This window comes from Carassius gibelio, chromosome B17, assembly GCF_023724105.1.
Source record: "Carassius gibelio isolate Cgi1373 ecotype wild population from Czech Republic chromosome B17, carGib1.2-hapl.c, whole genome shotgun sequence".
NCBI lineage: Eukaryota > Metazoa > Chordata > Actinopteri > Cypriniformes > Cyprinidae > Carassius > Carassius gibelio.
Window position 1 is genome coordinate 12,582,255 of NC_068412.1, and position 16,463 is coordinate 12,598,717.

General features: G+C 40.4%; 1 protein-coding gene across 1 annotated transcript in view; it reads right to left on the reverse strand.

Annotated features, from left to right (window-relative positions):
- Positions 1-4,811: 4,811 nt before the first annotated feature.
- The window catches only part of LOC127976039 (alpha-(1,6)-fucosyltransferase), an 84,161-nt gene continuing 72,509 nt past the window's right edge, over positions 4,812-16,463 (reverse strand). Inside the window, exons 7-11 of the mRNA XM_052580142.1 lie at positions 12,528-12,765; positions 9,517-9,763; positions 8,630-8,806; positions 7,517-7,667; positions 4,812-6,175 (exon numbers count right to left, since the gene is read on the reverse strand). Coding sequence (XP_052436102.1) covers positions 5,843-6,175; positions 7,517-7,667; positions 8,630-8,806; positions 9,517-9,763; positions 12,528-12,765 — 1,146 coding nt within the window. The 3' untranslated portion in view covers positions 4,812-5,842. The remainder of the gene's footprint in view (positions 6,176-7,516; positions 7,668-8,629; positions 8,807-9,516; positions 9,764-12,527; positions 12,766-16,463) is intronic.

Here is a 16,463-nt window from a genome sequence, read left to right on the forward strand (position 1 = left end):
ATAAATTAATAATAATAAAGTAATAAAATACTTATAAAGTAAAATGTTCCCTTTTTTTTTACTTTATTTTTTCTATGAATTTTTATGCGGATCCCTTATAGACCCCACTTCACTTGAAAACCCCTGAATTAAAGTGTCTCATGCTCAGAGGACTAAAGCAGCAATTCTATGGTAAAAGAGCTTATGAAGATGGAATATTGGTTGAATGAATGAAAAGAAAACATAGATCTATGTCTTGGCACATGCTGTCGCACAGACATGAGCGTACACAGTCCATTTAATGACAGCACAAATGACAGACAATTACCTCTTTTCAATGCAGAATCCTCCAAAAAGCTTTTAAAGTAACGGATTCCATCTGCTGTCTGATGTGCTTCAGTGATTTCTCATTTACGAAACTGACGAAGTCATTTGTCATTTCAAAGCATCCATACGACTCGCCGCCAGTTGGCTGAGAGAAAGCGGGAGGGGAAGTTTCACCATTTAAAAGCTGCTGGGGTCACTGACATCATTTCCAGAAATGTCAGAGAATCTCTAAACTGCTTCATATGTATTATGAAGGTCAGTTTAGGACTGGTTTAGAAAGGGTTTGTGTCTGAAAAAAGCATGGAAAGCTTTCATGTGTGGACCTGTGAAACAAGTAGGCATTGCTATACTCTTTTGAAGACTGAATTGTAATTACACAATACATGGCAATTATCACAAATGCAGTAGTGTGTTTCTTCAACTTAGGGACTTTTATGTTCCAGGGGGTCGATATTTATTAAAATGAACAGACTTTTGTTTTTTAAGTTAGAGTATAAAAAAAAAAAGCTTCAGAGAGAAAATTTCTACATAAAAAACCCTGACAAATTACTATGATAAAAGTCGAGCCCACTTTTCAGTCTTAGGCCTTCGGGAAGGCTTACCTTAAGCACACATTGACATTCAGTAACTGAGTCCTGATTGATTTAGGAAGGAATCATACTATACCCTCTTCCCTTCAAATCTCTATTCTATAGTCCTGTATCTAGAGCGGAAAAAGACAGATGGAGAGGGAGAGACGAGGAGCGGCTGTAAAAATAAAGACGTTTAACGTGTGAAGAGATAAGAGCCGTGCTGCAATTTCTCGGCGTGTCGCGGCAGAGACGCAACCTCTTAATCACCCAAGCTATCAGATCAGCCCAGCTGCTAACAGCGCTAAAAGCTACGACGTTAGAGGACCAGAAACACACTGTTGCAGCCAACATGCAAACTAATGCCAACGAGAGAGCGATAGAGGGTGACATGGGGGTCTTTGGCAGTTAATTGAGGCCGCAGGCAGACAGGATGCTAATCATTCCAGAAAACCTATTCTAGAGGCAATTCTTCAATTCCTGCTTCTACAAATTGTTGCCCTTCGTTGGAGCACTTCATCTTCTACCTCCTTGAGAATTACAGCTGCTGTTTTGTAAATATCCAGTTCAGTTAAAGGGATATTTTACCTACAATTGAAACTTTGCCCATTTATTCACCGTAATGCCATTCCATACCTGCTGTTCTTTCCTCTGTAAGACACAAAAATAGATATTTAATGCTTATTGTTGGCATGTTTGATCTTACTGTGAAAGATTCATCCATGAATACTTTTAATTTTTAATTAAAATGTCATAATTGGATCTTTGGATTAAATGACTTCTCTTTAAATATATTACTTCTTCTTCTTTCTTACATAATCTGTTTCATGCCAGTTACAATATGGAAGAAAAGATCTGTTGCTACAGTAAATACCACATCTATAATGCCACAGAGGAATGATATCATTGGAATCACTTTCAGAGCGATTATTTTCCAGGTGATGAATGACAAAAACATTGTTAGACAATCATAATCCATCCTGCTTTAAGAGCTTCAGCATTTAAAGCAGCAGATAACAAAACAGCAGCTTGTGCTTATGGATGCTAATATAGTTATAATTACCTTTATAATCATTATTCTTGGTGTAAATGGGCCCTTATGGAATTCAATTTCTCTGTTCCTCAAGCAAAATTATCACATGATTTCAATAACAATATGGGCCACTTTTATGAAACTTTTAAGGAATTTTTGTAATTTTTGAAGTTTGAAAACCCCTATTCATTAAATAGAACATAGCAGCATAAACATTTTGCTAAATATGTTCTTTTGGCTTCCACAGAATAAAGAAAGAAATACTGGATAAGGACAGGAAAATGCTGACAGACTTGTAAATTGACATGATCATGAGATTATGAAAGACATGTCATCTACAGTACAATGTTTACAGCAAGGCCCAATATTATCTGTGCTGGAATCAGGCCATAACACAGAGGAACCCAAGAGGCACCAGACAACAGATCCAGTCTTCTGATAGCAGTCCAAGACCAACATGACATCCTGCTGGGAGAGGGAGCTTATTTTTCCGTTGTATTTTCATTAGCTTATATGCATTCATTGGTCAATTTAATAAATAATTGTGAATGGCAATTTCGATCGAATACCTGTTTAGAGTGTGCTGTGGTTTAATTAATGAGAGCAGCGAGTGACTTGTGTGTTCAGGAACACCTCAGAGAAACACACAGTCTGTTAGGGCCACTGCTGGGAACTGAACTCAGTTTCAGAGCTGTAATTTGGGCTAAGACACACACTCACACACACACATACTTCTGATTTGTAATTAACTGTTGACAGGACAGAAAATATCATCTCTCCATGGTACTAAAATTGCATAGTGGATGGCACATGTAAACCCACGTTTGTTTTGTTTACAGGGTGGTGACTTTTACTGTATTTAGCCAATATGGTGCTAACTTTATCTATACCTTAACCCTACACTGATATCATATTTGTGACCCTGGACCACAAAAGCAGTCTTAAGTAGCACAGTATATATTTGTAGCAATAGCCAACAATTCATTGTATGGGTCAAAATGATTGATTTTTCTTTTATGCCAAAAATCAACAGGATATTAAGTAAAGATCATGAAGATATTTAGCAAATTTCCTACCGTAAATATATCAAAACCTCATTTTTGATTAGTAATAATATGCATTGCTAAGAACTTCATTTGGACAACTTTAAAGGTAATTTTCAAAAATTAAGATTCAAGCTTTTTAAATAGTTTTATCTCAGCCAAATATCGTATTTTCCTAATCAATTGAAATCTCATTTAGTCATATATAAATCTCAATGTAAAATAATTTACCCTTATGACTAGTTTTGTGGTCCAGGGTCACATTTTATCATTTAACATTATGCAAGGCCAGGGGTTTTCAAACTGTAAAAGTGAATTACCATTTTATTTTGCATTCTAACATAAATGGAAATAAATTTATTATACAGAGAGATAAAATTCAGTGCAAAGAAACCATGTACTTAATAGAAATTAAATATACACATAATATTATATGGTTTAACAGCATAAACGAGTTTTAGTAAAAAGCCGTCTATAAAAGTGTGGTTTTGGAAACTAACAGTTTTAACAGACCTTAAACTGTCATGCTCATACAAACAGCAGTTAGCGCCACATCACAGACGGTAATCAATGGCTGCATCCGAAAACTGAAAAATGCTGCCTTCGGAGGACACATTCCAAGGTAGGAAAACATCAAGGCATGTCCGAAATCAATGTCAGCCTCATTTCCTTTCTCCTGAGATGCCTTCATCTGGCCGGTTTTTGAAGGCAGCATAGATGTATCCCTCGCTGCCTTTGATATCCCACAATCCTGTGCGTTCCATTCTGTGACCGTTAAGCCAAAAAATAAAGATGGCGTCTGAAAGTTGCGGTCGGTGGTCAGTTTGTGTGTAAATGTATGTTTCTGAACAACGTTTTCCACTTTTTATGTCATTTCTAGCGAGAAGTTAATATTGCAGTTATGAAATATCCACTTAGTTATCACCGAAGCTCTCTATATTTTGCTGTAGATCGTTAAATCATTACTCCGCCTCAGAAGCCTGTCGGAAATCCGTTTCATGAGGTGCCTCCGGGCAAAAACGCTGCCTGCAAAGTCGTGCCTGATTAGACAGCAAGGCAGCAAGTCACCTGCCTAAGTTTTCGGAAGCAGCCAATGTAACAATAAAAAATGGTGACCGCGGGAGCGTTGCTGTTATATTACCTGAGTATAGCACCCAGCATTTGGGTCACACAAAGACCACAGGCCTGGCGAGTGGATCTCTAGCACAGCCAATACAGCGACGGGATCCAAAATCACCTGCTGGACGTCACACTTAAAAGTCACGCAACTTTATGGAATGAAGAACGACTGTCGCATTGAATTACGTGCAGACAACTCTCGATTAATATTTGTTCATTCACACGAGAGATTTATCGACTCTACGATTTTGAGTCAGTTATACAGTTGGTGCGCTTATAAAATACGTAACTCTCGTTTACAGTATGAAAAGTGTGTAAAAACAACAGAGCTCTAAAACAGAACTGAAAAAAAGTATTCTGCTACTGTGAATATTCTGACAATATAAAAATTGACATTTTTTTACTTATATCTTAAATTTTGTTAACATTTTGGTGAAGAGGTGAAAGTGAGGGTCTACTCATTGGCTGACTGCAAATTCCTTCAAAAACACTTATTTTCAGAGGAATTATAAAACTGGCACAAACCAATGTCAAGCTGTGTCAGTGCAATAATTAAATAATAATTAAAATATACTAATCTAGTATTCTAATTTCAATGAAACACCATGGGACTCCCCAATTTGTGTCCCGCAAGCCCCTCCTCAGTTTGAACACTGTTGAATAGAGCCTTATAAGATTGAACTCAATTGTCCTTAAAGAATAGCCAACACACACAAAATTAAAATACAGACAGAAACCCAATTTGGCTGATCAAGTTTATTTGATCTGCTTACCAAAGAGACAATGCCCGCAAACATAAAACAATGAACAACTCATTCATGATTAACTCAAATTTATAATGACAGCAAGTACGTGTCATTGTTACCATAATTATTCTTTCTTTTACCATCCTCATCAATAATATTAGTATCATTATCTTCATATTAAGTGACATTTTCTTATCTGTATTTGTATTTTAAAATGTAATAACATTAAATGATCTCTTAAAAAACATGATGGACACATGGCTGTGGATAAGACACTAAATGGAAAGGAGGGGAGGAGTGTAAATCTGCGTGGAAAGGCTGGTCCATAAGGCTCCAGAGTCAAAACTCGTCCAGTAAAAGTGAGTCAATTGCCCTGATAGGCACCGTTTTCCAATCCGCACACACACACAAACACATGATAAACCTTACAATGAAAATAAAAACAGCATAAGTCACATTTAAAAGCACAGTATGGCAGTGGAAATTAACAGCTCATGGGTGTGAAGTGGAGTGTCAGTTGGCATAGTGATGGCATGAGAGAAACGAGTTGAGTGAGGCTAGAGTAAAGGATGTCATCATTGTGCACAAGGAGGTATAAGAGCATAGGAGGACGAGAATAACCCGGGTTTATGATTCCCTTGTCATGATCAGTTTGGAGTTGCAAAGTCACTTCTTCCAGTTGTTTTCTTAAATTAACATATTCAGTTCCCTTCATTACCCGGAGATTAATTAGAAAGTACCTACAGTACAGTGTCTTCCGTTTCTGTTGCCTTGAGTTCATCCTCTTTGTTTTTATTTTTTTGTCTTCCACAACCCTGATCGCCATTTCAGGGAGACTCAAAGGTCCAAGCACCAGAGTTAGGAAGCTGTCCCTAAACCCTGTGAAGAACCCCTAGACAACACACACACCGACACACCTACACGAACACATTCATACACACTCACACACAAAGTGCATTCCCATTCGGGTGGTCCAGGGTTTCCTCATTTCAAAAACGAGAGTATTTGCGCTGTCTTTGTCTAAATCTACGGCTTCTTAAGAAGTTTGTCCGCTTCTGGGTACATGGGATACTTCACTGTCTCAATCTTCTCTTTGACTTTATAAGAGGGGTAGAGGCCTGTGCGGCCGGTTTTGCGGTTGATTCCCTTGGAGTATCCATCCCAATGGTTGCCCGCAACACCAATCACATCTCCAGGCTCAAGAGGGATGTCGTCGCTATTGCGTGGTTGGTGCGGGTAGATAGCGATCTGGTTGTGGGCATTCTGCCCACCGAAGTAATAGATGTCATCGAGGGAATAGAAGTAGGACGAGGCGTCTGGGTGGAGAGTCTGCATGATCTCATAGGCCACTCGACACACCTGCGCACAATGGAAATGAAAACAAAGACACGTTCACAAGCTGCTTTCAAGCTGAATCTTCAGAGCAGAGTGGAGTTAAGAGGACAAGCAGGTGCACCTGACAAAGATGAATGGAATTTACAATGGTTAAGTGCTACTCATGAAAAGCTGAAGTAAAGATTAAGGACTATTAGAACAAAGTAACCACAGACTGCTCATGAACAGTCTAGAGCATATGGCACATAAAAATGTCAAGATTGCGATTTCTTTGCTTGGATCTGACTGGCTGGCCTTTCTGGGAGTTTTTAATCAGTCTGTCAAAAAACTAAGTCTTGTTTTTAATGGATCAGCCTGCTATAATGATGGATTCAGAGGAGCCACTGGACAAAAAGTTGCCTTTCTAAAGCTGGACACGATGTACGATATTGATGGTTCTTTACAATTGCTGATAAGTCTACAACAGGGGAAGTGAACCCTGGTCCTGGAGGGATAAGTTCCTGCAGAGTTCAGCTCCAAACCTAATAAAACACCAGAACTTGGTAATAAAAGTTTTCAGGGTTACTTGAAAATAAAAGCCAGGGTGGAGCAGGTTTTGAATTGAACTCTGCAGAAATATAGTCCCTTCAGGAGCAAGGTTGGCAACCCCTGCTCTACAATATGACTCCAGTGAGATTGGTACACTGTGACATCCACGTATTTTATGTCAGAGTGTACGGTGTATGTATAGTAGCAAAGATTTGATGCCAATTGTTCTGTTAAAAACTGTGACTTAGAAGACTAGTCTTCTGCCAATGAATATGTCGCATTAAATAATCAAATATTGGTGATCTGTAATATACAAATATTGTTTAATATAATTGATTTTGCAGGTCAAAATCGACAGCCAAAAACTACACAGTGTGAACATGCACAGTGGGAAGTGGGCGATTCCTGGCTAGAATAAATGGGCCAGACTTTCAACTGGTAGTAGAACGTTTGGATCTGCAAGACTACTGATTGCCAGATGTCATGTCTGGCATGAAAAAATAAAATCACAAACCACACAGTCTGCATTGTACTTGTGAAGATTATGACATGAGTATATCCATAAAAAAAGCTAAAGTTTAACAAAGTAGACTGTAGAAGAAATAAATCACCAAAAACCCCAAAGCAAATCGGCAACACAATGTTTTTAAACAAGTAAAAATTAAAAAATCTAAAAAATTAAGGGTTATCAAACAGTCAAGTCTTAACCCCATAGAAATGCTGTGGGAGGTTTGGGCACTTCATCCAAAAAAAAAAAAAAACCTGCAAAAAGGGATAAATAGTTCATGTAGGAGACGAACAGAACAAAATTTTCTGCCAAAGTGGGTCAAACTGTACCTGTGAAGAGAAGGTGCACACTAAGAAATTGGTCCTGGAGAGGAAGTGGATATCCAGGATGACTCCTCTCAGAGAGTTTTCAGTGTAGCGGTTGTGCAGCCCAGCTGACCATGAAATAGAATTATCACTAATAAATTCATAATCAGGATACCTGTGCACAAACGAAAAACAAATATGGGTTAAAAGGTCCTCCCCGATGGTACACCTCTTTCTGTGTTCCAAAGCTTGGTCTGCAGCCTTCAGGCACGTTCTTGATGTCAAGGCTTTTCCAAACAGAGGGGAGCACAGAATGCACAATTTGCCAATAAAGGAATCCCAGAATGCATTACATGCTCAAATTTGAATATAAGATTGTGGAGGGAGAATGGGAAAAGAACAAATTAATTAAAAATGGGTTTAATTAAAAAATAACAATATCACCCAAAATGTGTGTGCTTTGTATTTATTTATTATTGTACTGAGCTATTAGAATAGCAACATGCTAACATCAGATTGACTGTGACCGTTCACATCAAGAATAGCACTTGTAAAGATAACTACTGTATACGGATAACTATATTAGCATTCACATTAACACATATTATCACTCTGGAAAACGAAGATTTTAAATCATTTTAGTCTTAAATCTTTTATTGCCTTTATTTATTTATGTGGTGAAATATTGTGTAATAAGTAGTTTGACTGCACCGTTTCCCTTAAATATCCGTCTAATTTTGAACTTGCCGCTTGCTCACAACTGCTGTGTTCACGGAAGCTTTGCATTCAAATTTTTCAACTCAAATCAATATTTCGTGCAATGCAATTATGTCATCTGCCATTTTGAGTGCTCAAGCTCGTTAAAGTTGGGTGGATTCTGATTGGCTGATTGTCTGTTTTTATTATTTACCAGCTGAAAAAAATTCTGAAAGTGATTCCAATGATATTGTCCATCTGTGTCCTCACTGTTATAGCTATGGTGTGGATTATTCTCAGAATAGAACAAATAATAAAACTTTTGTTATAGTTATTGTCCTTGGTGTGAACTAAAAAAATTGTTGCCATGTAAAGTGTTTTCAAGCAACACAACATGTGATATTAAGACTTGTTTTCATAGACTGTATAAAGTGTGCTCACTTAGACTTGGCCTCCTGCAGTAGAGAGGGGTCGTCAGTGGCGAGGTAAACCCGTTTCTTGTCCACATGCATGCGCTGGGCCAGACTCTGGTAGTGGTCCTCAACATGCACCATGTACTCCTCTATTGGGTGGAATGCCGCCTCAGTCCCTACCTTATCTGTCCGGCGCACATGCACCCTGGAGAGATGAGCAAAACCTGGGTTAGCCTGATTGTGCGCGTCCGTGTGAGAAAGCGATTCAAGGTCGACAAAGAACAGGGAAAAATACAGACCAGCAGAATAAAAATTTGTTCTATTTTTTTAAACAGATGTTCAAAGGTTTTGCGCTTTGGGGTGCCGATTTTCTCAAAATGCCAACCATTATGTGTCTATGTGTGAGTGTAAGGATGGGTGGCTGAATAAAGTAAGAATAGAGAGTAAGAGAGAGAGAGAGAAAGATGGCTGTGAGTGGTTGCGCTCCCAGTAGAGAGCAAAGTGGGTGTAAGTGGAGACTGATTGTTAGAGCAGTCTTGGTTTGTGTGAAAGGGTCTCCCTCCTACTTTTCTCCCCCTCCGTTCTTCTCACACATAAATACATTCAAAACCTATCAGTGCCTGTCTTTCCCAAACTTGAGGTTTACATCACAGGACACACATTGGCTAATTTCCATTAACTTTAATTCTATTTGTACAAAACTTATGTCAATTTCTAACCCCCTAAATAAATAATACAAAACTAAATGTAATATATACATTAATTGTAAAAAAATGTAAATAGGCAAATTTATTTAAATTCAGTAATATAGTAAGCATAGTACATTCTGTCTCAGAAAGCTCCACCAATAAAACACAGTGAAACATGCACAGTAATATCTGGACTGATGTGATGCTTTGATATGAAATGTCTCACCCTATAATGGGGTGCTTGAAGCCCAGCTTGGTGGTGGTCTCTTCCATTTCCTTCAACAGCCAAGCCTGAGGGCGGATCAGGTACTTAACAAACTGAGACACCCACCACACAGGTGGGTCTCCATGAAGCCTCTGAATCCGGTCCGCAAGGTCTTCGGGGATGGCCAGGGGCAGGTACGGAGGACGAGGGTGCAGGCTGTCCACGATCGGCAACTCGATGACCTGAACATCCCGATCGTTTGCTTCACCTACAGACGATGCACACGACAATGAGCGGAAAAGATCAAAAGAATGCACTGGAGAAATGAAATGTTGTGGTACGGACTGTAAATTGGCCAAACATGCTTTTCCAATATGAGATTAATTTACAATTAGCAAGTCAATAAAGCTTGATGGGGGAGCTGCTCGCTCGGAATATAGCGCGGGGGCTAAAAACACGAGAGCAGGAGAGGGAAAAAAGACAACCTTATGCCAGAAACATATCCAACAGAAACAAACCAATACACATGCTTGGTGAAAACATTAAAAGCAGGAGGCAATCTGAATCTGTGCATACTTTACTTTATATTACGTTAACGCCTTTGGCAGGTAGTTGTATCCAAAGTGACTTACAGTGTTTTCAAGGTGTACATTTTGACAGTGAATATACGGCATATTCTCCAAGCATGTTCTCGCATTAGTGTGGCGCAACAAACCTCAAGGGCTGAGATGATGGAGCTCCCTTCAAATGTTGGTGCCATTACAATGGATGTGTTATTAGGTGCGTACATTCACACACAAGAGCATGTTTCAGGCCTTAGGGATGCACAATATACTGAAAGCCATAGTAGTGTGTGTGTGTGTGTGTGTGTATGTGTATACATACATACATCTTCTCCTGTCTGTTAATACTGTAATATGGTCCAATACCAATATGGCTTCCAGTATATTGTGCATGTATATATATATATTTAGGCATCATACATTGGTGGTTGGCAGAATGATGAATATATGCTCATTATATTGATGGCTAAAACACTATAGATCCGGATCAAAAGGTACTAACTATTGAAAAGTCCATATTATTAAACCACTAGCATAAAGTAATAGAATAAAACGTTATCAGGGAAAAATGTCTTCAAAGAGTGTGCGTGCCAGGTTTAAATTATGCCTTATGCAGCATTAAATGTTAAAAAGTATTTCTCACACAAAGAAGTGTTGGAGAATCTCCCTAGCCGTTCTTATATAACCTTGCTGTTAGGCTCTTTGCATGGGGATGAGGTTTTTCCAGCCCAGCACCCCTCATTGCACTGATAAACAAAATAACTCTCCCTCTCTCTCTCATCCTCATTAGAGCAGCAAGAGAATCTAAATTACATCTTGTCCTTGCATCCTGATGAATAAATTGAAGGGGGGGGCTTCAGGGGAGGAGGCTTCTTTATTATTTTAAATTCATGCTATCTGTGCGCCTGTACCGCTGAAGTGGCACTGATTCATTTTAATGCTGCGTGTGTTTTGGTATGCATATTGCTGGGGGTCATTTTCTCTAAACGCCAGCAGGATTATCCTGAAGGATTTGGTCTGCCCTTTGACCCCATGCATGTCATAACTAAAGGCATTAACAGGGTTGTGTTATGTATATTATTGAGAACCGTCTCTCGAAAGGTCCACTACAATTAGGCTGAATTCATTTGGGCACCGTCAGTATGTGTGTATATTATGAGAATCCAAGATGTTAATGCTAATGTGTAAAAACTGATGGAATGGCATTAGCAATACCAAGGTCATGGGTTCAGTTCATTCCCAGGGAATGTGAAAAGCAGAGAGTCCTGGTCTACTCTGAGCTCAGTCCTGAATATATTGTAAGTCGCTTTGGATAAAAGTGCCTGGCAAATGCATAAATGTAACGTAATGAGTTGGAATAGCATGTTTAATATAACTCGCTTGCACAGTCTCCATCTTTGTCAATCTCACTGGTCCATGGAGTGCAGAAACTCAGGCTTTAGGGCGAACTAAGAGAGATTGTGTCCTCTGGGAGGAAAGAGTGATGGGAAGGCGCTGCTTTGTTTTGAGGTCATTTCTTTCATGTTTTAAAGGCAGTCTCTCCTTCCCCTCCGCTTTGCTTTTAGAGCACAGCAGGTTCACTCCAGCTGTAGACAGATTCCTCTGAACACTGGGTTTAGTCTATTAGACAGACTCTTACACTGGGCCAGTGTAGATAAAAATGACCATTAGTATGTTTCCCAAATGAACATTTGAAAAATGTCCATTATTGAATACATGTTTGTGAATCTGTTGCATTTATGAAAAATCAATCAGATGACCCTTACTCAGCCCAATCCTTAATCTCAACACAAGAAACAAACAGATGAAATGTAGACTTGAGGCAGACTCAGTCTACACAGTGTAGACTCATCACAATTTTACCTGAACATTACCTGACTGAATGAAACTGACCCTTTCACCAGAGTTTGATTGACAGCCGATCTGACCAATCATAATGCAGAATCTGCCATTTTGTTAGACAAACTAACTAGACAGGAGAGTAGATTCATGTCAGTCAACTTGAACTTGAAAAATAGTGTGTAATGACATCTTTCCGTGGTTGAAACAAGATACCCTCTGATGTTCATTCATGTTTATTTCATGCTAAAACTAGTAAAGAGGAAGAGATTAGTGAATTAGTGTGAATTAGAAGCGATTCACATGCTGCTTGGCGCTGTAGCAATCTGTCATGACACATTAAAGAGCCACAAAATGGTATTTATTGTTTTCATTTTTTTTTTAAATGACAAAATTTTAAAGCTGACACTTTGTTTCATACCACAGGTAACCTGCTCTGTCTTTTCTTGCGATGTATTTTGTCGCAGAACATGATGTGAAAATGGAAAAATAATCCCAAATGCACAAATTATTTAGAAATAATCCCAAACTTTTCAAAAGGCAACACAATTCTAAATGATAAAAACAGCCAGTTTAATTCAAAGGATCAGAAACAGGGTGACAGATTTGAGGTACATGTGTGTTACTGACCAGACCAGTGTCCAGTGGAGGCCCCCGTGCGGTCAGTGCAAGTGTCGCTGACAGGTTTAAAAACAGTCTCCCATCCGCCGGTGGCGTAGCGCCAGTTCTGCGACTCCAGTATGAGGGTGCGCTGCGTGCCATAGGCAATCATGAAGCAGTACACCACATGATGCAGCTGGCAGCCGTAACCACAGCCCTTATTGATGTTACACAGCAGCTTGCGAGCCTTGCTGCAGTCCTGAGGGTTCTGCAGATACAGATCAGAAGAGAGAGAGAGAGGACTGAGGAGCTTTCTACACATTCAGTGGACACTTTTAGATGAGGAAATCGCACTTTAAACATCTGAATTTCATTACATGTGTAGAAATACAGTTTGAGGCTGCTGTATATCGTATTTTTTACAGTTCAGCAGGTTCCTTGATCTGCTGGATGTCAAAAACAGCACGTGAATTTGAATTTGGCAGATCAAGTGCGACTTCTGTACCGAGCTGCTCATGGAGACATTTGTTTTATACATGTTTCTTGGCCACCAGTAAGATAAAAACATGATTCAATAAAAAAAACAAAAACAAAAAAAAAACAAAAAAGAGAAGCAGTTTATCTCCAATCATCTCACACATTAAAATATTTTTAGTATGTGCTGGAGGAAATTATAAATTTGGCTCTGTCACCAGAAGTATATAACATCTGAATGATCTTGGATGGATGAAAGAAGACGAAACAAACAGGACGGAAAATGCTCCTTCCATCTATCGCTGTTTCTCTCGTACTGAGACAATAGAGAGGAGAATGACTGGAGTTAAGAGAAAGAAAGGAGCAAGAGAGCGCACTGTAGATGGATGACAGCAGTGTAGTGAGACAGACAGAGGACTGTCATTTCTCATAAGAGACACAGATTCTTTGTTATCAACCTGTCTGTCTCTCACACACAAAGTAAAATACACTCCATCACTTTAATCACACTCCAGCTCTCATTACAGCTCTAACATGTCTCTCTGATGGAGAGCACTGACACTAAGCTATTAGTCAAAGTTAACACAGTACTAGTAGCACAAAAGGTTTCCATTAGGCCAAATGACTAGGTTATAATACCGAGCAGTGTTTCCCAGTCTTTGTCTCACCTATCAGTAAGGCTAAATATTTAGAGATCATCGGCATCAAGAAATAAGAAAAGGGCTTCTTTTGCCTCATATTCCAATGGTTTCAAGTAGCATTATCATTAGTATTCATAAAAATGGCCATAATAACAATGATACATATTTGAGACATTTAATGGGATAAAACTAATCAAATTTTCATGAAAAACACTCTTGTGTGGTTGAATAGTAAATTTATTTTAAGAAATTCTCAATGTTATATTTTAGAAAACAGAATAAAGTTTCTAAACAAATATTATCCCATACTTTTCCAGAACTGAAAAGCACTAAATACTGTGTATAAAGAGTCTAACTTACAGACCCCTAACCATAAAACTGTATATGGTGTATAACTGGGAAAGAATTTGGGAATTTTCTGTATTAAGATAAGTAAATAAACAGATTATGTAATAAAAACATTTTACCACAAGAAACGCATTGTAGTTCACACAAGTCATTCAAATTATCACTGCACCTTTTGAACTAGCTTCTACTGAATGACAAATGAATTTCCGCCGACTGTAGAGTTTGATTGGAGATATGGCCTTGAGAGTTAAAGTAAATGATATTTAAAACTAAGCCTATTAATTACAAAGATAAGCCTATTTATTATGTTCTCTTATTAAATAGCTGTATTTTATTATTTGCACTTGGCATTGCATGCTGTACGTCTGACCCCTTTTTATTTAATACCATTGCTTTATGAAACTTAAATATAACCACAAATATGCAGTTACAAATATGGAGATTATCAGGTAAAAGCATCAGTTGTCTAAAGCCATAAATGTGTTGTTGACTTTCCAACTGTAACTTCAGCATGTGACGCGGTTTAAAGTCTTTCTGCAGGAGCCGTTCAGGCTGCGGGTTAAACACACAGAATCAAGCTGAGCTCTGCTGATTACAGCCTGTGTGCTTGTGCGTGGCACTGCATTGTGTTACAGCTGAATGTCAGTTTAGTCTCCAGAGTGGAGTCAGCGCAAAACAACCGCCCCATCCCATCTCAGAGAGAGGGACAATATACTGCTGTCCCGCCAATTGCAATATAATCACCCCTCTCATTGATATATGGGGAGAGGGAAGAAGGAGGTGGGTGAGTGAATGAATGAGATCTTGTTCAGCTATAGATTGTATTCAAAACAGAAGCAATATTTCATTTGAAGAACAAACAAAACATGCAGTCAAAACGGAGGCTTGGGGGTTGGAAGTATTGCCAAATGCTTAAGACATGGAGAAGGACCCCCTCAATATCCATAAGAGCCATGCAAAATGGGAAATTCACAGAAAATTTCTCACATTTTTACATTTAATCCAGCCAAATCTTCAAAGTTTGGATTTATTTTTCACAGAAGTAGAGTTCATTGAATATGTCATAACGTTGAGTACTTCCATCCCCTTGTAGTCATTATCTGTTCATTTCAAATTAAAAATAGCATCCAATGTGTCATGATTCTGCCCTCGTGTCCTTGATTTTTCCTAGTCTTGAGGCAGGATCATGACAGACCCGTGTTTTGTGTACAAGCGCATGGCCTTGTCTTTGGGCCATGTGCTTGTGTTGTCTCGTTCCCTTGCCCCGCCCCCCTTGTTAACCTAGTCGTGTCTTGATTGTCCCATCTGTGCCACCTGTCGTGTCTTGATTGTTCCCCCTATTTAGATCTCCTAGTGTGCTCTGTCTTGCGTCGGTTCATTGTGATTTGTGTGTTCCTCACCTGTGATTGAGATATTGTATCCTGTATAACCGTGAGTGTTATTTGTAGTTAGTGTTCTCCTGTTTTGAGTCTTTGTTTATCTTGATTAATCAGTCCTGTTTAGTTATTGTTGTATCTGCCCTAGTCCTGTTTTCCCCCTCGTGGGTTTTGTTTTCCCCTTTTTTGTTAAATAAATCCTGTTTCGTTACTTCCTGTCTGCACCTGAGTTCCTCCCTTACCAAAACCCTGACAGAATGAACCGACCACGAAGGAACTCCGCAGACAGGAGGCAATGCTGGATGGCATCAGCCAGCCAGCGAGATTGTTTTGAGGGCTCTCGCCTTGTGGTGTTCCGGGGGACCAGGGGAGGTCGTTCCGGAGCGAGCGGGCGAGAGGAGGAGCCCCAGAGGTCCCCACCTACCCAGCTGCCAACGATCCCAGAGGGTCGTGTCCTGGCCGTGGCAACCCTGGGGGAACAGGCAGATCCCCCCCAGAGTCCTGAGGCGCCTTCCACAGCCAGCAGTCTCCCCATGAAGCGAGGGAGACGATTGTCGTGGGAGTCAGCTTCAGAGTCTTCGGCGTCCGAGGCTGCCCTACCCGAGACCAAACTCCCCCAACCCGCCTCTGACCCAGCTGTAGCCTCTGCACCGCGCCCGAGGAGGAAGAGGAAGAAGAAGGGGCCTGCCGGTCCTGTGACCCTGTCTCCTCTCGAGCCAGCAGCGGTGAGCGTGCCCGAGCCAGCAGCGGTGAGCGTGCCCGTGCCAGCAGCGGTGAGCGCTGGCGTGCCCGAGCCAGCAGCGGAGAGAGCTGGCGTGCCCGAGCCAGCAGCGGAGAGAGCTGGCGTGCCCGAGCCAGCAGCGGAGAGAGCTGGCGTGCCCGAGCCAGCAGCGGAGAGAGCTGGCGTGCCCGAGCCAGCAGCGGAGAGAGCTGGCGTGCCCGAGCCAGCAGCGGAGAGAGCTGGCGTGCCCGAGCCAGCAGCGGAGAGCGTGCCCGAGCCAGCAGCGGAGCGTGCCCGAGCCAGCAGCGGTGAGCGTGCCCGAGCCAGCAGCGGTGAGCGCTGGCGTGCCCGAGCCGGCAAGGAAGAGAGCTGTATGCAAGTCTGCAGTCGTGAGAGCGGAGGAGAG